Source organism: Bos indicus x Bos taurus, chromosome 20 (genome assembly GCF_003369695.1).
Source record: "Bos indicus x Bos taurus breed Angus x Brahman F1 hybrid chromosome 20, Bos_hybrid_MaternalHap_v2.0, whole genome shotgun sequence".
NCBI lineage: Eukaryota > Metazoa > Chordata > Mammalia > Artiodactyla > Bovidae > Bos > Bos indicus x Bos taurus.
The window spans coordinates 33,346,582-33,371,615 of record NC_040095.1 but is presented as its reverse complement, the minus strand read 5'-3'; the positions used below and the strand labels follow the sequence as shown (position 1 = coordinate 33,371,615).

The following is a 25,034-nucleotide window of genomic DNA, read 5'->3' as shown; positions in this document are numbered from 1 at the left end:
GTTGCTTATATATTTTTGAGATTAGTTGTTTGTCAGTTGCTTCATTTGCTATTATTTTCTCCCATTCTGAAGGCTGTCTTTTCACCTTGCTTATAACTGGAGGAATCAACCTGCCTGACTTCAGGCTCTACTACAAAGCCACAGTCATCAAGACAGTATGGTACTGGCACAAAGACAGAAATATAGATCAATGGAACAAAATAGAAAGCCCAGAGATAAACCCACACACCTATGGATACTTTATCTTTGACAAAGGAGGCAAGAATATAGAATGGAGAAAAGACAATCTCTTTAACAAGTGGTGTTGGGAAAACTGATCAACCACTTGTAAAAGAATGAAACTAGAACACTTTCTAACACCATACACAAAAATAAACTCAAAATGGATTAAAGATCTAAACATAAGACCAGAAACTATAAAACTCTTAGAGAAGAACATAGGCAAAACACTCTCCGACATACATCACAGCAGGATCCTCTATGACCCATCTCCCAGAATATTGGAAATAAAAGCAAAAATAAACAAATGGGATCTAATTAAAATTTAAAAGCTTCTGCACAGCAAAAGAAACTATAAGCAAGGTGAAAAGACAGCCTTCAGAATGAATTTTATTTTTTTAATCCAGTCCCCATGCTCTCAAAGCATATATATTTAAAATACCAAGAAAGGCAGGACTTCAGCATCTTCATCAGTGATTTCAGAAAAGAAATCAAAGGTTGAAGAGCAGGAAGTCAATCTGTCTTCCCAATGGTTGACCTTGTATGATTTTGGAGACCAAAATGCTTGATGGTTATGGATAAGAGCCTGGAATTTGAATTTGGGTTCTATTTTAAATTTTATTGTTCATTCAAGGTCACAGGCAATGGCACCCCACTCCAGTACTCTTGCCTGGAAAATCCCATGGGCGGAGGAGCCTGGTAGGCTGCAGTCCATGGGGTTGCTAAGAGTCGGACATGACTGAGTGACTTCACTTTCTCTTTTCACCTTCATGCATTGGAGAAGGAAATGGCAACCCACTCCAGTGTTCTTGTCTAGAGAATCCCAGGGACCGGGGAGCCTGGTGGGCTGCCATCTCTGGGGTCGCACAGAGTCGGACACGACTGAAGTGACTTAGCAGCAGCAGCAGCAGCAGCAAGGTCAGAATCAATTTTGCATGTTGCAAAATGAGGACCAAAATAATCAGCGTTCATTCCTTGGGCAGTGAGGGTTTATCTTAAATTCACACTAGAGTATCAGTACTGTGTTGGGAGCCCAGGCTGAAACCTTTTGACCCCAGGTAGTGTTTTCCTTTTTTCCTCTAATATTTTTGTGTGGTGGATGGTCTTGTGTTCAGGTCAGTGCATCAGCAAATCTTTAGTTTGCAATGGGGATTCTGACTGTGAAGAGGACGGTGCTGATGAAGACAGATGCGAGGATGCAGAAAGCAGACCTGCCTGTGACAAGGATAAACCTCCTCCAAACATAGAGCTTACCGGACGTGGGTAAGGTGCTGAGTGGCTTCCTGTATACATCTACGAGCTGTAGTTTTCATTTTGTTGTGTTTTAGTCTGTGGTTTGGTAAATCTAAGAGCAAATCAACTAATAGTCAACCTTTACTTAGATCTCTTTGCCACATCCTGAAACATTAAAAAAATGCCTACATATACACCTGTAAGCATATGCGGTAAAGCTTGGAAGGACCAGTTGTCCCTGCAGCGTCCTGGGTTTAGCGCTGAGAATCCTGCATCCAAGGAAACCCTCAGACCTGGGAAAACCTGGCCAGTCAGTCACCCTATGGGAGAGGGAGACGGCAAGGAGAACTAATTCAGTGATGTGGGGCTATTTAAGGGAATTGAGAGACCACAGAACGAGAGCAGTGGAAGAAAAGAGAAATTGTGTTGGGACCTTCGGGATGAAAAGTAATTGTCTCAGCTAGCTGGGAACTTTCAAGTGAAGTTAGAGTGATCCTCTTTGCCTTTTCAAAAAGAATTCTGAAAAACTTTTAAAGGTCAGGCTCAAGTTAAGTTTTCAAGGTTTTAAGATAATCTCTGAGACTGATAGATGTGAAATGTGTTAACAGAAAAGTGGTAAAATTACTCCAAAGAGTATACCAGTTAGCATGCTAAGGGGCCAATTAGTTGAAATTCATTTGTAGAGAGTTCTATCTCCTCAAGAGTAATCTTAATTGTATTGGTTTTATCTAAAGATGCAATTCAAAACCAGCTGTTGCCATAGATACAAAAGAGCTGTTCTTAGGGCTAAAAAGATCTTGGGTTTCCCCATTCATTAGTGTTAGCCATTATACCAATGAGGGGGAGTTGGTAATGTATGGTGTGCTTTAGGAGGATTTTATTTGAGATCGCCCAGAGATGCTTAACTGTAATGTGTTTCAAGAACATCCAGAGTTCACTAATGATGCCTGTTTCAGCAACTGCTATTTCTGGTTTTTAACAGCCTTTTCTTCTTTCATTTTTTTTTTTTTTTAACAGTTACAATGCACTAACGGGCCAGTTTAGAAACCAAGTCCTCAATACCAAAAGTTTTGGTGGTCAATGCAGAAAGGTGTATAGTGGGGATGGGAGAGATTTCTACAGACTGAGTGGAAATATCCTCTCCTACACATTCCAGGTACTTAATTATGGATTTAATGTCTTTCTAGTCTGTAAACTGTTGCCAGAGATCATTATTTATGATATTGAGCTTTTTGATATTTTGTTGAGTTTACTTGTAGCCTCATGTGCGATCAGTTCTTATAAATGTCTTATATGAGCTTAAAAAGAATACATTTTCTTTTTAAAAATGTTTTATTTATTTGTAAACATTTAAAAATTTTTATTCAGTTTTTAAAGGTTACTTTCCATTTACAGTTGTTAAAAAAATCCTGGCTATATTCCCGGTGTTTTACAATTCATCCTTGAGCCTGTCTTACACCTCCTGCTAGTTAGTGCCTCCTCCTCTCCCCTCCGGTGTTGCCCCCTCTCCCCACCCCCTCCACTGGTAACCCTTTAGTTTGTTTCCCTTATCTGTGAGTCTACTTCTTTTATGTTATATTCTCTAGTTTGTTAACACATATTCTTTAACTCTGGGGTACAGGGCAATAATACTTTTAATTTGTGTCATTCATGCTGAAATATCTATTGTCTCATTTTCAATTCCACGCTCCCAGAACCTAATGGTCTGTCCCTGTGTGGGTGTTAAAACTCAAGACTCTGGTCATAACTGATTGTGATAATTTCCTAACCACTGCCTTGGTTAAAAATGCATTTATTTTTAATTTTTTTTTTACACAGATGTTCATAGCAGCTTTATTTGTGATAGCTAAAATCTGACAACAATCCAATTATAGATCAAAAGTGAGTAGATATTACATCCATACAATACAATACTACCCAGCGATGCAAAGGAATGAGCTACTTATACACACTACAACATGGATGAATTACAAGTTATGCTGAATTAAAGTAGCCCACAAGTATATCCTGTATGATACCACTTATATAACATTACTTAAAAATGAAAAATAAGGAATTCTCTGATGGTCCAGTGGTTGGGACTCCATGCTTTCACTGTGGAGGTTGGGGGGAGATCAATCCTTGGTGGGGGAATTATCTTTAGCTGCAGGGAACTATCTTTAGCTCTGATATGGCAGATTCCAAATTACTTCTGTATCTGCAGCCTCCATTTGGCCACCAGGGTAATGATGTCACCCAGTGGATTCTCTTCCACTGTTCAGAGTGCCAGGAGCACGTTCCCTGTAATATTCAGGATATTCCCTCCAAAACAGAGCACACGCTCCAGGATGTCACTAATGTAATAACTCCGGAAGACCAGCGGGTCAGGAAGCAGCACTGCCAAGGGGGCCTCTGCTGGCCACAGAGTCTCCCCCTGGTGGCAGCAATTATGAAATATTTCATATGTACAGAAGCATGTGAATAACATATACTTGCAGTTTGGAGAAAACTAATAAGATCAAACCAGTCAATACTAAAGGAAATCAATCTTGAATATTCATTGGAAGGACTGATACTGAGGCTCCAATATTTTGGCCACCTAATGCGAGGAGCTGACTCATTGGAAAAGAACCTGATACTGGGAAAGATTGAAGGCAGGAGGAGAAGGGGAAAACAGAGGATTAGATGGTTGGATCACCAATTCAACGGACATGAGTTTGAGCAAACTCCAGGAGATAGTGAAGGACAGGGAAGCTTGGCGTGCTGCAGTCCATGGGGTTCCAAAGAGTTGGATAAGATTTAGCAACTGGACAACAAAACAATTACACAAATAGGACTCATGTATGCCTAGCACCCACCTTAAGAAATAGAGTATTGCTGGTGACTTAAAAACTCCCGTCTGCCCCTCTCTGTTGCATCCTCTCCACCTGTACAGCCCGTGTAAACGCTATCTTACATTTTGTGTTGATATTAATCACTTCCTTGTTTTCCTGTATATGTTTATCCCGTATGCTTATTCTTTGCCACTTACACAGATAAATCATCTAGTATGTTTTCTTCTGTGAATCGTTCTTTCACTCAAGGTTAGTTTTGAAATTTATTCATGCTGATATAGATGGCATTTTTACTACTATTTCCTTTTTTTTTTTCTTATGAAAATGCCTTGAATGTTCTTGTGCATGAGTTGTTCCATGCCAATGAGCTAGAGTTTCTCTAGGGCAAACACCTGGAACTCGAATGGCTGCCTTGTAGGTTATGTATAGGTTATATTTGTCTAAAGTTTCCAAAATGATATATATATATATATATATGGTTCGTCTATACCCCACCAGCAGTGTGGAAGAGTGACCTGTGCTCCACATCATTGCCAGCATCTGTATTCCAGGCTTTTAAACTTCATTTATGGTCTTGAGGTCTCCTCTGCTTCTTGCGGGCTGTTTCTGTTATACACACTACCTAATCTCATCCTGTTCCTTGATTTCCACACAAAATCTACTCAGACAAAAGCGTAATGGCTTTAGGGTAAATTCCTGAAGATTTAAAGGGAACATAGAGATTGTCTGCTGTAGCAATGCCAACTCATTCAACAAAAACAGTTGAGATCTTCCATCTTAAATTGTCTGTCCTTTCGCAACCTCAACAAAAAGAAGTTTCTGGTCTCATCCTGTTTTAACTTGTTTCTTGCTCTTCTTTTCCAAGGTTTCCTCTCTCATGCCTTTCCTTTCATCTTCCAAGAACTCAAAATTTTCCAGTTCAACCCTCCTTACTGATTACTCCCAAATTTGTAAAGCAAAACTATTAGAATGTTCAGAGGGAAGGGCCTTTAGTTTACCAAAATTAGCCATCTTCAGAAAGCAGTTCTGATTATAAGGAGCAAACCCACAAACCTCCAACTTATAATGGAATTAAGTTACATTTAAAAATTATTGAATCATGAAAATGAAAAGTGAAACATATCTGAAAAATGATCATGGCTACCAAGTTTTGAATATCTCTGGTGGCATCCGCACTATTTTAAGAAATTTGTATAATTTTAATCACAATATCTTCACAATATCTATGGAAGGTAAGTAATATTTTACTGTTTTGTATAAGTAGAAATCAAGGCTCAGAGGACTTCAACTGACTTGCTCTAAGTCACTAAATTAATAAGTAGTAAGGCTTAGGGCTCAGTTCCAGCACGCCCCAGGTGGTGCTAGTGGTAAAGAATCGGCCTGCTAATACAGGAGATCTAAGGGACATGGGTTTGCTCTCTGGGTTGGGAAGATCCCATGGGGGAGGGTATGGCAACCTACTCCAGTATTCTTGCCTGGAGAATCCCTTGGACAGAGGAGACTGTCGGGCTCCAGCCCATAGGGTCGCACAGAGTTGGACATGGCTGAAGTGATTTAGTACACACGCCAGTATGTCAGACTTCACAGCCCTTCATTTTTCTAGTATATTTTACTCTCCCTGTGCTGTGCTTAGTTGCTCTTTGTGACCTCATGCACTGTAGCCCACGAGGCTCCTCTGTCCATGGGGATTCTCCAGGCAAGAATACTGGAGTGGGGTGCCATGCCCTCCTCCAGGGGATCTTTCCAACCAGGGATCGAACACAGGTCTCCCACACTGCAGATTCGTTACCATCTGAGCCACCAGGGAAGCCCAAGAATACTGGAGTGGGTAGCCTATCCATTCTCCAGAGGATCTTCCCAACCCAGGAATTGAACTGGGGTCTCCTGCATTGCAGGTATATTCTTTACCAGCTGATCTACCAGGGAAGCCCAGTTTACTCTCCCAATGTATTGTATTAAATGCTTTTTCAACTCTAGATTCTAACATGGTGAAAAACATGTATTGTAATTTATCCTTTGGCCTAAAGGGAGAATGTGAGTAGGTATATGCAGAGAGATTTTTCTCCTCTTATTCCTAGGGTAATGTGTTGATAATTCTTTCATTATTATAAGGGGGAGAAGTGTGTGTGTGTGTGCGTGTGTGTATACATACACATATAGAACAGAAGAAATAATAAGGGAGAGGACTTTTGACATGGTTGGAAGGAAGACATGTTGGAAGCCTGCCACTTCTGAAGAAGAAAAATAATTTAATAACAGTGTAATCCTGCCATTCATTTTTCACAGTGTGGCTTGGTTTTTGGATTGACATCTGAAATGCCTTTCCAGTCACTGAATTTGAAGGAATGTTTGTCAGAGGTAGAGGGAAATTACAGCCTGTTACTGAGTGAAGAGTAGAGATGTTTTGAGAATCCAGCCCGAGGGAAGTGAGGTGGAAGTAGCAGGCAGTGAGTCAGTCAGGCAAGCGCGAAACCCAGGTGCCAATACAGAGGTGGTCGATGTTCTCCTCAGTTCAGACAGACTGGGGGCCACTGCAGATTCAGCCCTCTTCAGGTAGAACATGACTTTTGGCTTGTTGGAGCATAAACATTAGTAAATAAACAGAAAACAGAATTGGTCAATCTCTCTTCTACTCTCTGTTTTGGAAATCAGCTTGATAGCGTACCCAGGACAAACCCCGTTTCTTACCGAGGAGTCCACTTACTTTGAAGCTATGCTTGTTCTCTGTTTGCTCATGTTTTTCATACTGCAAGGAAGCCTTTGAAATTCAAGCACATTCCTGCTCCATGGTCACTTTGGGAAGGTGCCACCCTGCTTAGTTCAGCTTGGGAGATGCTGAAAGACAGTCTTGTTTATTCTCAGCATGTAATGAGTTGCAGATGGCAGTGAGCAAAGATCAGGGTGGAAAAAACAACTTTCTGGATCCTCCTGCTTTGGTCTTGGATGTACTTCATAATATTAAAATTTTTATTGAAATATAACTGATTTGAAACGTGTTTTTGGTGTATAGCAAAGTGAGTCTTTAAATATATATATATGTATATATATTCTTTTCAGATTCTTTTCCATTATAGTTTATTACAAAATATTGAATATAGTTCTCTCTGCTATACAGTTGGACTTTGATGTTTATCTATCTTAATATTTAGTAGCTGATATCTGCCAATCCCCAATTAATTTGTCGTTCCTCTCCTTTCCTTTGGTAGCCATAAGTTTTGTTTTCTATGTCTGTGAGTCTGTTTCTGTCTTGTAAACAAGTTCATTTGCGTCATTTTTTTAGATTTCACATAAAGTGATATGTGATATTTGTCTTTGATTTACCTCACTTTGTTATTTAGAGATTAGATATGTCTGTCAAATTAATAGCGAAAACATATTCTAAAGGAAATTTTAATTAATGCTTAATTATCTGATCCTCTGCATCCTCTGAAGGTATGTCTAGTTGTCCAAGATTTCTAAATCTACTTTGTTAACAAAAAAATAATTTGAATAATGATAAAAATAGCTCACATATATTAAGAGCCCTCTGTATACTAAGCACTGTTTCAAGTGCTTTAAATGTACCTTATTTTTTCTTTATAATAACCTAAGTAGGTAGGTTGTATCATCTACTATTTTAGCAGATGACAACTATAGGGTGTGAAGGCCAGGAGTGTGACTTTGGAGTCATTGTAGTGCCTTTTACTTTGGCAGGATTAGAGTGTGTGTGTGTGTGTGCGCACGCTAAGTCACTTCAGTTGTGTCCAATTCTTTGCAACCCCATGGACTGTTGTCTGCCAGGCTCCTCTGTACATGGGATTCTCCAGGCAAGAATACCACAGCGGGTTGCCATGCCTTCCTCCAGGGGCTCTTCCCAACCCAGGGATCTAACTCATGCCTCTTACATCTCCTGTACTGGCAGGCAAGATTTTTACCACTAGCACCACCTGGGAAGCCCCAGAATATGTGTAAGTGTTAATAGAAATGAACCAGTAGAGAAAGAAAACTTGAAGCTGTAAGACAGGGAGTAATCGATTTAATTGGTCCTTTGGAGAGGTGGGAAGAAATGCAGTATAGAAAGAGGTCAGAGAAATTAGCCTTAGATAGGAAGAGGAACACGTGTGCAGAAAGGAAGTGAAGGTGTTCATAAGTTTGTAGATTTGTTAGCCAGAAGTATGAGTAGTCTCTTGTCTGACAGAGGGAATATTTGTAAAGAATGAGATTAAGGTTATCTTCCAAGAGTGAAAGAAATGGCTGTAAGAGTGAGGGGTTGAGATGGATGCAGAACTTTTGAAACTGATACTGTAGGGAATGGGAGAAAGAATTGGCTAGAGATTTAGGATTGCTGGCATGTATTGAGGGTTCCCCTGAAATTAGAAATCATGAATGAACTTATCATATCACCAATGGATAGTTGTGTGATTTTTCTGTAGTAGTGCTAAGCTGCTTGGCTGTGAGGATTGAACTAGAGTTGAGTTTCTGCCTGGCAAATATGGTGGCAGGACATACCTAGACAAGGCTCATTGGCAAGAGTTAGGTTCATTGGCATGAGAATGGTTGAAGTCATGAACCATGAAGCTTACCCACAACAGGAAGGAAGTGAAAAAATGAAGGTGCTGATAGGGAAAGAGAAGGGAAAGTAACTTGCAGAGCTTCTTTCTATGAAGTTGAATAATAAGCTATGGCAAGAGTAGAATGAGAGTTGAAAGAGTAAAAAAGTCGGAGTATAGGATGTTTGCATTGTGATTTCAGAGGAAGACTCAGTCTGGGGGAATTCAAGATCTTAGCCAGAGTGAAGAGGGTATTAATTGAAGCAAATTTAAGATCACACTACAGGGAGGGAGGAGGGAGGAGGGTTCAGGATGGGGCACACGTGTATACCTGTGGCGGATTCATGTTGATACATGGCAAAACCAATACAATATTGTAAAGTTAAAAATAAAATAAAATAAATAAAAAGTTAAAAAAAAGGAAGAGATTGAAGGCTGCATCAATTAATATTAAGAATTGATATAATTGATATTATATAATTCTTATTATATAATTGATATAATTCTTAATATAATCAGATATAAGGTCTGATTTATCCTTGTTTACAAAAAAGGTGTTTTCTATAAAATAAAATTATGTGTAAATTTTAACATATACACAAAATAAAGACAATGAACTAACTTGTAGTAACATACAAGACTGCCTGATGGGTTTGAATGTTTAGACCCTCTTAGATGGGATGTATGCTCACTTCTTCATTACCTTACCTTCCACTGGATGCTTCCAACATTTATATTACTTGACAGGCCTCATTTGACACTTGATCTAGGGCAAAATAAAGGATAAAGAAGTGATAGTCTTCTCCATGAATGCTGGAGCTGTCCCTTCTCAGCCACATGTGACTATCCTGTTGTCTGTTTTAAAATTCTTCTGGGATGGCTTTTTCTTCTACCATCTAGCAAAGGAAAAACAATTCCAACCCTAGCATTTATTTAAGTCTAACAGAATTAGAAATTTAAATCCACTACGGATCATATAGAGTATTTCAAAAACAAAGCCCCAGAGATCTAACTAGTTCATATCACCTGTTTGCATCTCTGTGTCCCTCTATTGGATGAAAAGTCAAGAGCCAGCTGCTTTGTAGGTCTCTGTTAGTGTAACTCTGGTGATTTGCTCACTTCTGGGCTAAATGCTGGCATTAAAGGAAAATGCAAGATGTTTGTACACAAACATATTTTGTGAATCACATGGGATTGCTGTTATTAGTACTATGTCTCCTGGTTGACAAGGAGTAATTCTAATAATGCACTAATTGTTATAATAAGGGACTAAGTAATTATTATAATGAACTCTATTCTTTACAGTCATATAGGCCTCGTCTTAGTGAGAATCACTGTTGTTTTACATTAATGAAGAGCTTTGTCTTTTGGAGAAGATCATGTGAAGAAAGTATCCATGTGAAGGGATCCATGATGAAAGACTCTTGGTTCCATCTAAGGCCTTAATTTGATCATAGCAAAATTTTTCATTTTCTTTATGGTACATATTTAAGGTGTGGTGGTTGTAGTTTAGTCACTAAGTCATGTCTGACTTTTACAACCCCAGGAGTGTAGCCTGCCAAGTTCCTCTGTCCATGAAATTTCCTAGGCCAGAGTACTAGAGTGGATTGTCATTTCCTTCTCCAGGGGATCTTCCCAATCCAGGAATCACACCCAGGTCTCCTGCATTGCAAGAAAATTCTTTACCCTCTGTGCCACCAGGGAAGCCATGACAAATTATTCTTGGTTACATCTAAGACCTTAATTTGCTCACAGCAAAAATTTTCATTTTCTTTATAGGTGAAAATAAATAATGATTTTAATAATGAATTTTATAATAGTACCTGGGCTTATGTAAAAGAGACATCAACAGAACATTCATCATCTAGTAAAGGACGTTTCCTCTTTTTTAGTTCTTCATCTTCTTCACACGGTTACTCTTCAAATATGAATATACTCACTAAGAAAAAGGTTAGTGTGAAATATTCATTAACTTTTCCATATTTTGCTGGTTTAAGTATTTCTAACATTAACAAAAGTGTATTTACCAAAATAATCAGCCATCATTTTTTAATTAGGGCATAGTATCTTCTTCAAAGAGATAATCCAATATACTTCTTTAAAAGGTATAGCTTTTGTCTTGTTAATTCTCTTTCATATTGTATTTATTTACACTTTTTATTTTCTCATTATTTGTTCTTATTTAAAAATCCAAAAAATACTTATAACTTTAAAATCTTCTAGTTAAAACTAGCCTAAATTTCTAATTCATGATTACTGATGGTACTATAGGTGTTATATACTATTTCAAAAATCCAATGAAGATGTGCTTCTGAAACACTAATACTAGAGTTTTTCAAATAAGCTGTATTACAATAAAAGATGTTAAAATACCTTATTACTTTGGAGAGACCAACATTTTCATCTGAGGAGTTAAAAGACTTAACTTTAGATATTCTGTTGTTTTGAGATACTAAGACTTTCATCATGGGCAACCTGAAGAGTTGGGATGAATTATACTAATTGATACATACTTAGTGGTGAAGTATTTTTCAGGCTGATTATCATTCATTATATGCATAATTCATCTCATTCTTAAAGTCAGTAACTTGATAAATAAATCACATAAGTAAGGTATAAAGGAATATAGATATTATTTGTTTTATGACTAACTGGAAATATGAGTGTAAAAACATTTATCATATTCATATTATATTATTCATATAAGTGAGAATTTAGTGTAAGTTAACTCTGTCTTGGATATCATGAAAAGATGCCTAGGAAGGGTTTAAAAGATCTCATTATTAAGTGGCTTACCCTGTAAATACCCCAGTATGAAAGATAAATTAGATCACCCTACTGATAAGTCATTGTCAAGATGTGGACTCTAAGGACATTATATCCCTATTTGTGAGATTATTTAGTAGTTAATGATGCTGATTCCTTTTTGCTAGTTGAGGAGGGCATAACAATTTTGTCTTGGGGTTTTAAAAGTTAGCTATAAAACAAGTTATGAAGTCATCACTCAGATGTTATTCCTGTTTGAGATTCCAAAAATTCCTTAGATTGCTTCAAGTGGGTGGGCTCAGAAGAGACCTCGTTATGCATCAAAAAAAAAAAAAATTCATAAAGTCTGCATTAATGTAGGTGACTGTTGATGGAGACATTGGACCAGAAACTATTTCTGTTGTCTTTTAATCTTCAACCTAAAATGCCTTTTACTCTTTCTTATTCCTATAGAGTTATCAATTGTTGGTTCTTCAGAACACTGTTGAAGTGGCTCAGTTTATCAATAACAATCCGGAATTTTTACAACTGGCTGAGTCATTCTGGAAGGAACTCTCTTACCTTCCCTCTCTGTATGACTACAGTGCCTACCGAAGATTGATTGACCAGTATGGGACGCATTATCTTCAGTCTGGGTCCTTAGGAGGAGAATACAAAGTTATCTTTCATATGGACTCAGAAAAAGTCAAAAAATTTGGTAATTAAAAACATTGCTATATATAAGCATTGCAAGGATTTTAATGGGGGAATAACCTGTAGTTAAACTTTAGAGCTTTAAAATATGACAAATAGAGGTTAATTGCAAAGGAATCCAAAATTGTATGAATCCATTATACTCTACACAAAATCTTCCAGGCCTTAAGAAAAAGCTTGCCTACTCTTTTGGATAGTATCCTGAAATGAAAGTTAAGTCATTAGAGATAACTAGAGGGTGTTGATTAGATTTTTATAATACTTTTTGATCTCCCCATTTCTCAGATTAAGTAATATTCCTTGAGGAAAATGGATGAGGATTTTACTAATATTGCAGAAATCAAAATGTTTCAATAAAGTATTTTTTTTTATTTGCCTCTGTTCTTTACCACTCCCATGCCTTTAAAAACAAATTTGCTCTGAATATCACGTTTGCTCACTACCTAAGACTTGTAACAGTAGCTTAAATTTATTGATTCCTTCTCAACAGGTGAGTTGTCTATGTCAGCAATGATCCTCACTGTTACCCAGTGATATGCCCATTATGGCTCCTGCCCCACAGACTGAGAAATGCAGACTCAGTGCTGTGAAGAGACCCATCTCAAGGCATACAGATTGTAAGGAGGTCTAGCTGGCTCCAGCATCAGCTTAGCTTTATCCTTATGTTATGTTGCTGCTGGAATTGCCTGATTCTTGTTAGAAACTGGGCACGCTACTGAGTTCATGTTGGTTGATTCCACGGTGAGAGGATGTTCCCCACCAGCTACTGCCATGTTGGAGGAGCATGTGAGTCTTAGGATCCACTCTTCCTCTCCAAAGACCTTTCGGCCCTGGCTTATTTATGGGCCAAGTCCAAACTTCTTCCCAGTTTTGTCCTGAAGCTCACGGCCACCCTTGCTTCTCTATCCCAGTTCACCTCTTCAGTCAAGACTTTCTTACCACTTTGGAGGAGAGTAAGACTTTTCAGATGAGATTCAGAGGAGGAATATAGCCTTCTCTTGCGGGTAAACCACAATATTTTCTGTTTCCATTGACTATTTTCCCCCCTTGGGCTTAATATTTTTTTTTTTTTTTTTTACCAATTATGGTTCAATTAGAATGTGAACATTTCCAACCTCAATAGGTTGGAAATGAATGCACAAGTATAGGTTTTTGTAGCAACAACAGAGGCAATATTTCTTTGGGAAATTAATCCAGAAAATGGCTTGATCTAAACTCAGTTTCATGATCATGTTTTTTTTCTTTAAATCTTAAAAGAAATGAAGAGGATTTTTAAAAAAGACTTCTGAGTTCGTAAAAATTTTGAGTAAAAATTTTACTTGAGCAGTTTCTGTTCTTCCCCAAAGTTTTAATTGAAATTAATCAAGGCTCCTGGGATATGATACATACAAGTGTTCTTTAAGAAATATTGAGTTTATTATAATATTGTTAGTAAAATTATATTAAAATGTATTTCTACTCTTTATTATTTTCTATCCTCTTTTTTAAAATTACATTGGCAAAATTCCAATTGATAATGAGTAGAAATTATAACCAACTAAGATGTCATTGGAAGAAAATGTAGAAACCAGAGCTGTTAAAGATGGAGACACTGAGGCACTAGAACTAGGGTTTTAGGAATTAATTACTATAGAACCAGAACCCAGTTTTTGGTGTCTCCAGTAGGTGGGCTGGAGGCCATTGCATATTAACTTTTACTTATTTGCCTTGTGCCTGAGAAGCTGACTGTTGTTGGGTGAAAGATATCAAACTTTGGGGTGTTCAATTTTAGTTCCCTCCACTGTTTCATATAGAAATCATCCATGTAACTCCACCCTCTGGTTAAAGATATTAGAAGCCAATATCAGCTGAATCATTTGAAAGTGAGACAGACACTTGATGCTTTATCCCTAAATATATGCATGTATCTTATTTTGTTTATAACAAAGATCAAATATTGCTTTTTCTGACCTTTGATCCTTCTAGAGCACTTGAAAATATACACATCATAACATTTTTGATTATATGGCCACAGTGGTAGGAAACAATCTCTTCTCCCACTCTCACACCTGGCATCTCAAAGAAGATTTTCAGCAAATGTGGAAACTAAGCACGTTTAAAATTTTTCCCTCCAGATTTCCATTCAGAGGACAAGAGGAAATGTGCTTCCTCACATTTCCAGTTTTTGTTTACATCATCAAAACAAAAATGCACAACGATGGAAGAGGTCTTAAAATCAGTTTCAGGTAAATGAGAAGGGGGTAATTTTCATTACAAGTTTATCCCCTTATGGTTAATTCGTGGTCTCCAAGGGACTTTGACATTTCAGCAGGCGTTCTATTTTGCGTTTTTCAAATACTTGGCTATTTTACCTGTGATCTCTCCGTCGGATGTCATGGACATCCATCTGCATCCATGCATCCATCCATCGTGCAGAGCAGAAGGTTCACTGGGTATGTCCTGTGCTCTGTAACTATGTCCTCCATGTACACCACCACTGTCTCCTGTGAGGATGGTTGGCAAACCAGTCTAGAAAAAGGACACCAAGAGGGGAAGCTTCAGTTTCACTCTCTAACATGGATGCTCAGTGCAGGCAAAGATTTTGGTGCATGGTGGTGGTGGTGATGGTGATGGTAGAGTAGGGGAGGTGGTGTGTTAGTCTTTGAGTGACTGAGAAAGGAACTGGAAGGGTAAGCTGATTTAGACTGTCTAGACACTGTGTCAGGGAGTTTGGGTTTCATCCTGATGGTGAGGGATGCTGTTAAAGGATTCAGTACAGGGAGCAAATAAATGAAAGATGACAAATATAAAGTTGTAGTGAAACAAGAAGGATTGAAAGGGAATAATCTGATAGGATAAAAACCAGAAGAGACGAGTAAAAGGGAAGGTAGAGGAGAAGAAGCTGATAGCGAGAAGTGCTAGAGTGAAGTTAAGTAAGAACGTCTGAAGATTCTTTATTGGATTTGGTGATTAAGACTTAATTGCCTAAGATGAAGAGATTTTTAGTGTGTAGGGATGTAAATGAGACTGTGCCGTGAAATGTGTAAGGCCATGGAGTGATACTGGGGCTCAAGTTCTCTTGGGATGATGGCAGAAATTGGGATGAAGGAGAAGACTGATGCAGGTGCTAAGGTCCTCATCAGGGAAGTGAGGATTCTTTAGCGGATAAATGCAAGGAGGAGGGAGACACTGTTAAGCCAGGCTTTAATTCTTCATTTACTTACTGTATTCATCAACTATTTATGGAACCTATAGTGTCTGAAGAAATTGTTCTAGGCACTAGTGAGGTAGCAGTGAACACGCTAGAAAAGAGGCTGTCTTCTTAGAGCTGACGGGACAAAGGAGAAGGACAAGTAGTTGAATAATGTGGAAATCCAATGATCTGGAAATAGAAATGGAAGTGGAGCTTTGAAAAGGTGTTGACATCAGCTATCAGCTGGGTTGGTGATTAGAAGTGGCTCATCAATGTTATTTTGTGTTATTTTTTCTTTCGGGCTTAACAAACAGGTAGCACTTACAATGTGCCCAGCACCATTTTAAGTGATTTACAAGAATTAGCCAATATACTCCCACCTAAGAGCTGGTTATTATTCCATATTTCCATTTTACCGACAAGGCACTGAGCCACAGAGAGCCACAGCCTAAGACTGCAGTTGGTGTCAGGCTTGAGATTCCAATGTCTGGCTTCATAGTCTGGATCCTTCGCTGTTGTCCTGGGCTGTTGTCTAGGGGAAGAGGGCCAGCTGAGCAGAAAGCTTACTGAGGCGTAGAGAGAGAGGCTACAGGCTTAAAAATAAATATGAAAGCTGATTTCTCAGACTCTGTATTTTGTAAACAAGCTTATCAGTTAAGGTGGTAATTCGCAGACTTTGGTGTGCATGAGGATTACCTGGTTAGCCTGTTCAGCTGCTCAGTCCACGGCTTTTCTCCCAGCTATTTCCTTCTAGAAATCCATCTGATATCAGAAATCTGCAGTCGTTCAGGTGATTCTGGGAGTTCAGGGACTGAACTTAGCAATACACTGCTTTAAAAGTGGTTCTATTTGCATATTAAAGATGTAACAAGATGAGGACACACGGGTATTTTTATTAAAATTATGAGACTTAATATTTCTTAATATTCTGATTATAAAAATGTAATTTTTAAATTTGTAAAATTGGATGAAATTATAAAATTTGATTAAAAAAAGGAAATGAAAATCAAGCTCTGATTAGCAAGTTAGGAATTTCCAGTCATGATCAGTGTAGAATCAGCTACACATGGAGATGAAAATATTTCTGAAATTATAAGGCACAGATATGAAAAAAAAGGGATTTGATTAGTATTTGAGTTTTTAAAAACACTTTTTATGTGTTAATGTATGCCTGTTAATTAAAAGCATTTTGTTTACTATAGTAGTCCAGATGCAATGAACTTTCCCTCCTGACATTTTCTTGTGAAAAATTTCTAACATACAGAAATGTTGAAAGAAAATAGTAATAAATACCCATGTACCCATCCCTTATATGTAATAATTATTATTTTGATATATTTACATATATATCTACATATAGTATTTATAATGTTGACTGTTTAGCAATACAAAAATATGTATTTAAAATATTTGTAATATTTGCTGAATCACTTGGAAGTTTCAAACAGCATAATGTTTCATCCCTAAGTATATACATGTATTTTCTAAGAAGCAAGACAGTCGCCTGTATAACAAATATTCTTTTTTAAAAAAATATGCTAATTTATTTATTATTTTTTAGAATTTATTTATTTTAATTAGAGGCTAATTACTTTATAATATTGTATTGGTTTTGCCATACATCAACATGAATCCGCCACGGGTGTACACGTGTTCCCAGTCCTGAACCCCGCTCCCACCTCCCTCTCCATACCATCCCTCTGGGTCATCCCAGTGCACCAGCCCCAAACATCCTGTATCCTGCATCAAACCTGGACTGGCGATTCGTTTCTTATATGATATTATACATGTTTCAATGCCATTCTCCCAAATCATCCCCCACCTCCCTCTCCCAAATATTCTTATTACACTAAGAACATTAAGAATATGAGTAATAATCTCTTAATAATCATCTACTGTTAGGTAATGATTGTGTCTGTTTTATTTTCTCTCTTAATAGATACTGTTTTTAGAGTAATTTTAGGTTCACTAAGTGATTGAGCAAAAAGTACAGAGAATCCCTATATCCCCAACCACGGGCACAGCCTCCTCCACTATCAAGATCCAGGCCACAGTGGTCCATTTGTTACAATTGATGAACCCATACTGACACAGAATAATCACTCAGAGTCCATAGTTTACATGAGGGTTCTGTGTATTCAGTGGGTTCGGACAAATACATAATGACATGTAAACATTATAGTGGGCTTCCCTGATGACTCAGTGGTAAACAATCTGCCGGCCAATGCAGGAGATATAGGTTCCAACCCTGGATTGGGAAGATCCCCTGGAGTAGGAAATGGCAACCCACTTCAGTATATTTGCCTGGGAAATCCCATGAACAGAGGAGACTGACGGGCTGCAGTCCATGGGATCGAAAGAGTCAGACATGACTTAGCAACTCAACAACAATCCATTATAGTTTCATATACAGCAATTTCACTGCTCTAGAAGTCCCTTAAAGATCTTAAAAATCCACTAAAAATCCCTCCTACTTGGCAACCACAGGTATTTTTACTGTCTCCATAGTTTTTCCTTTCCCAGAACGTCATACAATTAAATGGATTGTGTTAAAATACTTGATAGACTTTCAATTTCATTTTCTCATTCTCATTTCATTTGTACATCTGAACTTATTTGATTTTTCCTTGAGTAGAAAATGAGGGCAATTTGTTGCGAGGGGTCCCATTTGTCAGAGGAGGACATTCTGGCTTCTTGGCTGGCCTTAGTTACCTGGATCTGAACAATCCTGCTGGAAACAAACGGCGATATTCTCAGTGGGCAGGATCTGTACCTGATCTTCCTGAAGTCATAAAACAAAAGGTATGTGATGTTCAGCGCTAGGTGGCGGCCTGGATTGGAGGGGAGTTTGGGGGAGAATGGAAACATGTTTATATATGGCTGAGTCCCTTTGCTGTGCATCTGAAACTGTTACAACATTGTTAATCAGCTGTACTCCAATAAAAAACATTAAAAAAAAAAAAAAAAAAAGGAAGAAGAAAGCATCAGAAAGCAGTCATGTTTATTTGCACTGGGAAAGTGAGATTAAATCAAGGTGCTTAAACAGAGAAGGCTGTAATTAGCGTTTTCTGTATCCCAATTATGGTTTGTATAGTGAAATGAATGCATACATAATAGGAAACAGAAGGTTCATTATCTTGTATGTCCATATTTCAGTTGTAAAGGTTAAATGTCCTGTAAATCCCAAGAGAAATTAATGCTAACATTTGCATTTCTAGCATTTGACCTAAATTGGGTTATGCCTTCCTGGTCCCTGATTCAGAGGAGTTATAGATTCTTTCAATAGGAAGGTACTTAGGCTTGTCTAGTATTACATTTGTCAGATCATTTGTCTTCCTGTGCCCATGGTTTATCGGTTCCTGGAGTCATGCAGGTTAATTCTAAAAAGATAGAATCAATTTGGCTGGCAGAATTTTAGGATGTTTTATTGGTACAGTCAGTTCTTGTATAACACAACATATGTGTTCCTAAAAATCAGAGAGTTAGGCAAAACTGTGCAATAAAGACCACAGGGCTTATGGGGAAAATGGTGTTAGGAACACAACACACAAAAACTTGATCTGTGACACTCATTAAAAAAAAAAAAGACAGGCACCAGTAAAAACAGCTTCAGATTTATACATGTTAACTTGTTAAGAAATGCATAGTCTACAACATATGTGGCACATCACCTTGAAGAGAACCTGAATCTTGCAAGGGTGGAAATGTGTGGTCTTCAAAATTATCTTTTAATAACTAGAAAATGAAGGTCCTATTGGTTTTAAAAAATTTATGCATTCACACAAAATGCAAATAATATTCCTAGTTTTCCCTAGATTTGTCTTGTAAAGAAAGTGGGTTGCTTTCTTTTTTTATTTGAAAAAGAAATAGTTGGAATGAAGATAAGTGGCTTTTGATTTTATTTTAATGGGGTTGAGCCAAAATGCTGAAAGGAAAATATTCTTACTAGAACTCTGATTACTGACCATGTGATGTCTTTATCTGTGTAGCTAACGCCTTTGTATGAACTGGTCAAGGAAGTACCCTGTGCCTCTGTGAAAAAGCTCTACCTGAAACGGGCCATCGAGGAGTACCTGGATGAATTTGACCCCTGCCATTGCCGGCCTTGTCACAATGGTGGCATGGCCACTGTTCAGGGAAGCCAGTGTCAGTGCTACTGCAAACCGAAAACGTCTGGTGTGGCGTGTGAGCAAGGCGTCCTCTTAGGGGACCAAGCAGGTCAGTGTGCTGCATTTATGGTGGCCACTTTCCCTCTGGCCTCTGAGACTGTGCTTCTTCATGTATGGATATAGGGCAAAGTCTCATCAGGCTTTGAATCTGACTCTCCCTCTCTACTCCACCTCCAGACTGTAGCTGCGGGGGTCAGGGCCCTTCGCTGTCTCCCTGATTTCCCCATCTGAACTAACAGAAAGTGTCAGTTGCTTCAGTTGTGTCTGATTCTTTGTGATCCCGTGGACTGTAGCCTGCCGGGCTCCTCTGTCCATGGGATTCTCCAGGCAAGAATACTGGAGTGGCTTGCCAATTCCCTTCTCCAGGGGATCTTCCTGACCCAGGGAATGAACCCGGGTCTTCTGCATTGCAGGCAGATTCTTTACCATCTGAGCCACCAGGGAAGCCGCTGAAATAACAGACCTGCCTCCAGTCCTCCACTCTCCATTAGAATAGATTTATTGCCTGAAACATGTTCCATCCTTCCATGGTCATCTCAGTAAAGTTTTGTCTTAACTTAGGTCTACAGAGCTTTCGTCTGCACTGACCAACCTTTCTGGTGGCAAGCCTTTGGAAACACTACTGTTTTTATTTTCCATTATGTCCCATCAATTAATCATTCATTCACAAATATTTGTTGAACAACAGCTGTGTACTCAACAGAGCTTTTGGTGCTTTAAGTATTTAGCACATGAAGTTGACTTTATGAGTAGGCAAAGTATGAGACGATTTGTGTATATTTGTTTTTATATTTATTTATGTGGCTCTTTCATCTCGAAACTCATTTCTTAAGGTCAGAACTGTTTGCTTCCTTTATTCCTGGAGCCTGACATAGGGCTTGATTCATTAAGTGACTTAATAAATAAATGTTTGATAAATGAATGAATAGATGACTAAACCATGGTTGCTTATAGACAAACATCAAGAAAGCATCTTTGCCTCCTAATATCTTCCCAAGTGACCAGTCCTGATAAATTAAAATACCACCTCTGTCATTCATTCCTTTGAAGGGTTGATTTACAGCTGTTTGCTAAACTGGACCACTCCAGTACTCTTGCCTGGAAAATCCCGTGGATGGAGGAGCCTAGAAGGCTGCAGTCCATGGGGTCGCTGAGGGTCGGACACGACTGAGCGACTTCACTTTGACTTTTCACTTTCATGCATTGGAGAAGGAAATGGCAACCCACTCCAGTGTTATTGCCTGGAGAATACCAGGGACGGGGGAGCCTGGTGGGCTGCTGTCCATGGGGTTGCATAGAGTCGGACACGACTGAAGTGACTTAGCAGCAGCAGCAGCTAAACTGGAAGCTCCGCCTGCTGGTGAGGAATGGAGTAGCAATCATAAAACATCAAGCTCTTATTACCTACTATTAATACCGATGGCTCAGATGGTAAACAATCTGCCTGGAATGCGGAAGACTGGGCTCGATCTCTGGGTTGAGAAGATCCCCTGGATGAGGGCATGGCAACCGACTCCAGTATTCTTGCCTGCAGAATCCCCATGGACTGAGGAGACTGGTGGGCTACAGCCCATGGGGTCACAAAGAGTCGGACATGACTGAGTGACTAAGCACACACATACACACAACTCAATTTCTAATTGTGGAAGAAAGAGTAAGGAAGATTGGGTAAAATTATTATACAAATTATTTTAGTTTCGGTGTGCACAATACTGAGGAGTGAGTGTTGGGGAAGAGAGGGGAAGAAGAGGGATGTAGGTCACGCAGCAGAAATAGCTGCTCCTGCTGCTGCTGCACAGTCCAATTCTGTGTGACCCCATAGACGGCAGCCCACCAGGCTCCCCCGTCCCTGGGACTCTCCAGGCAAGAACACTGGAGTGGGTTTCCATCTCCTTCTCCAATGCATGAAAGTGAAAAGTGAAAGTGAAGTCGCTCAGTCGTGTCCGACTCCCAGCGACCCCATGGACTGCAGCCCACCAGGCTCCTCCATCCATGGGATCCTCCAGGCAAAAGAGTTCTGGAGTGGGGTGTCATTGCCTTCTCCAGTAGAAATAGCTAAGGAGCAGTAAACACCCTCTTCTATTAGCAGAAAATAATGCTTTGAGGGAGTGGTTCCTGAGATTAGTTTCTAACTTGGAAAGCAAATTTCTTAGTATATGTTTCAAATTCTCTCTTACCTGCCCCAAGGAACATGATGGGAAAAATACTAAAAACTATGAGACAGGAACCAGCCCTGAGGTGGAAGGTGGCCAGGGTGAGTGAGGAGGTACCTGCAGTTTAAGAAGGATGCTGACAGGAGGTAGACACATTTCTCCTACTTGCATATTTCCTCATGTTATACAGCTCCAACCCTGGATACCCAATAGACTATGTTCTTCTGAGGCCCAATCACTGTTTTAACAATAGGACCTTGTGTGCCTTTATTGAGAGACTGTGAGGTGATAAAAAAAAAAAGAGCCTGGATTCAGCTGTAAGACCGAGTTACAGTCAGGATGTGGCACTCGGCTGACAGTACAGCACTGGACATAGCATTTAACCATTTGGTTTTGGGTTCCATGCCTATCAAATGAAAATTTTAACAGACCTCTTGGCCACCTCCATTAATTCTTGTGAGAACTAAATGAATGAAAAAATGCATGTGGAAGTGCTTTGAAAATGTAAAATAATACACAAATTTAAGATATTTTTGCAAGAAAGTTGTTAATGCAGTCTTAATATGGACAGTCCTAGTCAGTGTGCAGGGACAGTCTGGGCATTGTGCAAGACCTCAGTGAACAGAGTGAAGGGAGTGCACTCCGGATTGTCCCCTCCCTCAATCACCACTTAGCAGAAAGCTTAGTATTAAGCACAGAAATCTTTCTCTCCAAGTGCTCTCCAAAAAATCTCTCTTTATTTGCAGGAGGGGTGGATGGAGGGTGGAACTGCTGGTCCTCTTGGGGTCCCTGTGTTCAAGGGAAGAAAACAAGAAGCCGACAATGCAATAACCCGTCTCCCAGTGCGGGTGGGAAATCCTGCATTGGCGAAACCTCAGAAACCAGGCAATGCGAAGACGAGGAGCTGGAGCATTTGCGGTAATGGAGTCCAGACCTCCTGGCAATTACATAAAACTCAATGCCCTCTGCAGACGCATGGAATACATTATGGCTGCTATTGAAACATTTAAACCCTATGTGATGATTTTATCAGGGAGTGCTTGGTTTTTAGCACTGGGGTCAGCTGAATGGGAGAGGCATGTGGCAAGTAAGAATCACTGAGAGTGCCTTGACTCTAGATGACATTCCTCTGTTCTTTGATCTGGACGTGCTAAAGTCGCTCAGTTGTGTCTGACTCTTTGCAACCTTATGGACTGTAGCCCTCTGTCCATGGGGATTCTCCAGGCAAGAATACTGGAGTGGGTTGTGTTTCCTACTCCAGGGGATCGTCCAGACCCAGGGACTGAACCTGTATCTCTTGCTTCTCCTGCATTGGTAGTTGGGCTCTTTACCACTAACATCACCTGGGAAGCCCTCATGTGTGCTTCAGGTTTTCCTGAAGCAGCTGTTACAAAAGGCTGCGGAACTGGGAGGTGGTCTGGCTCAGTGGATGTGAGCAGCAGCTTTGGCATCAAGCAGATCTGCCACCTGCCTGCTCTGAGACCTTGAGCAAGTTAACTGCACACCCCTAAAATTAGGATAAAAATAGTAGATACAGTGATAACAGAAAGTTGTCAGAATTAAATGAGGTTAAGAACACAAAGTAATGAGTACAGTGCCAGGCACAAAGTAGGCTGTCAATAACAGTTGTATTATTTTCAGCTTTACCACCCCTCTTCTTTATTTTCTTTGGACAAAGCATCAGGCACGTATTTGAGATGGTTAACATCTTCACTGATTAACCCAGTTGTCTGATACCGACTTCCTATTGGTCAGGATCTCGCAAAAGCTATCTTTAAAAATACTTCATTGCTGAATTGTTCCCCTGGGTTGGAATTCTTTATGGCACACCCCATTCTTTAACACCGTCTTTATTAACCTTTTCTGATCAGGGATTAGCAAACATTCTACAAAGATAATTCGAAGGTCACGTGAGTTGACGAAATGTAAGATGCTTGGGTGTGTGGTATTAGCATAGGGAGATGGGATGCCTTATTCCTAAGTCTTGGGTGCCTCCAGCAAGAATACTGGAGTGTGTGGCCATGTCCTCCTCCAGGGGATCTTCCCGACCCAGGGATTGAACCTGCACCTCTTACATCTCCTGCATTGGCAGGCGGGTTCTTTACCACTAGTGCCACCTGGGAAGTCAGCTGGCAAACATGAAATCTGGAAGGAGGAGAAAGCTGCATTCAGGGCACAGATTTCTGGAAAGACGAGGGTCTCTGAGGGAGCCTTGGCCCCAGTGGGTGTGTTTCCTCGCCCGCAGACATAAAGCTGGATGGACAGGAGCCTCCTAAGGAAGCTCTGAGAGAATTCTCTCTTCTTGGTGCTCAGAAGAGAGAAAATATCCTCTTCCTCCTTAGTACAAAAAGGAAAACTATGCTTACTGAGTCACATTTCTGAGTTTCCTCAGTTGTTGCAAGAATATAAGGAACTCAGCTCAGAAGGAGGTGACATTCAGAGGCTATTTGTAAGGCTTCCCTTCAGATTTCATGTTCCTGGAGTGGAGTTAATATTGGTGAAAGAGTGACCTCAGAGGCACCACTGATAATCATTGCCTAATGATGGCTGTCACCGTTACCATGATCATGATGCCGAAAGCTCGGCCTCTCTGTGCCAGTGCTGAATTAAATCTTGCAGACAGTGTTTTGGGTGAAGTAGAAGAGGATAGCTTTATTACTGTGCCAGGCAAAGGAGGACATAGCAGGCTTCTGCCTCAAGAAACTGTGTGTCCCAAGCCCAGAGGATCTGCTGAGGGGGTTTTATAACAAACGTCCAAGGGTGGGGTCTCTGACAAGATCAGGGTGTGTACTTGGCTTGCACTCTCTTCATCTCAGCTGATGGGTCTCCTTAGTCTTACCTCAGCTGTTTTCTTGGTTGCTTCTCCCTTGATGAGCAACTATTTAAATCTGCCCTTAAGGAAGGTCATGGAGGCTGGAGTCTTGCCTATAAGAATCAGGGGACAAAAATAGGCCTCCCTGCCTGGGAGCCCCACAGGGACCAGCTTGAATTCAATTATTTTGAGCCCCGCTAGAGATTGCCTCGTGAGAGGTAGAAAGAGCATAAGTTTAAGGAGCCTACAGAGGCTGAGGGGGGTGCATGGCATCAATGGGCATGAGTTTGAGCAAACCTCGGGAGATGGTGAAGGACAGGGAAGCTTGGCATGCTACAGTCCGTGGGGTTGCAGAGAGTCTGACATGACTGAGCGATTGAACAACAGCAACTGACTAGATTTGAGTCTAGTCCTGGTATTTTTTCCTCTATAACCTTGGACAAGTTACTCAAACTTTCTGAGACTTTTCCCACAT

The 25,034-nt window shown here is 39.7% G+C and overlaps 1 protein-coding gene across 1 annotated transcript in view; it reads left to right on the top strand.

The window, feature by feature from the left end:
- The window catches only part of C7 (complement C7), a 57,028-nt gene that overhangs the window by 13,353 nt on the left and 18,641 nt on the right, over positions 1 to 25,034 (top strand). Inside the window, exons 5-12 of the mRNA XM_027520141.1 lie at positions 1,335 to 1,482; positions 2,470 to 2,608; positions 10,574 to 10,744; positions 12,014 to 12,257; positions 14,368 to 14,478; positions 18,061 to 18,227; positions 19,415 to 19,643; positions 22,494 to 22,665. Of these exons, the coding sequence (XP_027375942.1) occupies positions 1,335 to 1,482; positions 2,470 to 2,608; positions 10,574 to 10,744; positions 12,014 to 12,257; positions 14,368 to 14,478; positions 18,061 to 18,227; positions 19,415 to 19,643; positions 22,494 to 22,665 (1,381 nt within the window). The remainder of the gene's footprint in view (positions 1 to 1,334; positions 1,483 to 2,469; positions 2,609 to 10,573; positions 10,745 to 12,013; positions 12,258 to 14,367; positions 14,479 to 18,060; positions 18,228 to 19,414; positions 19,644 to 22,493; positions 22,666 to 25,034) is intronic.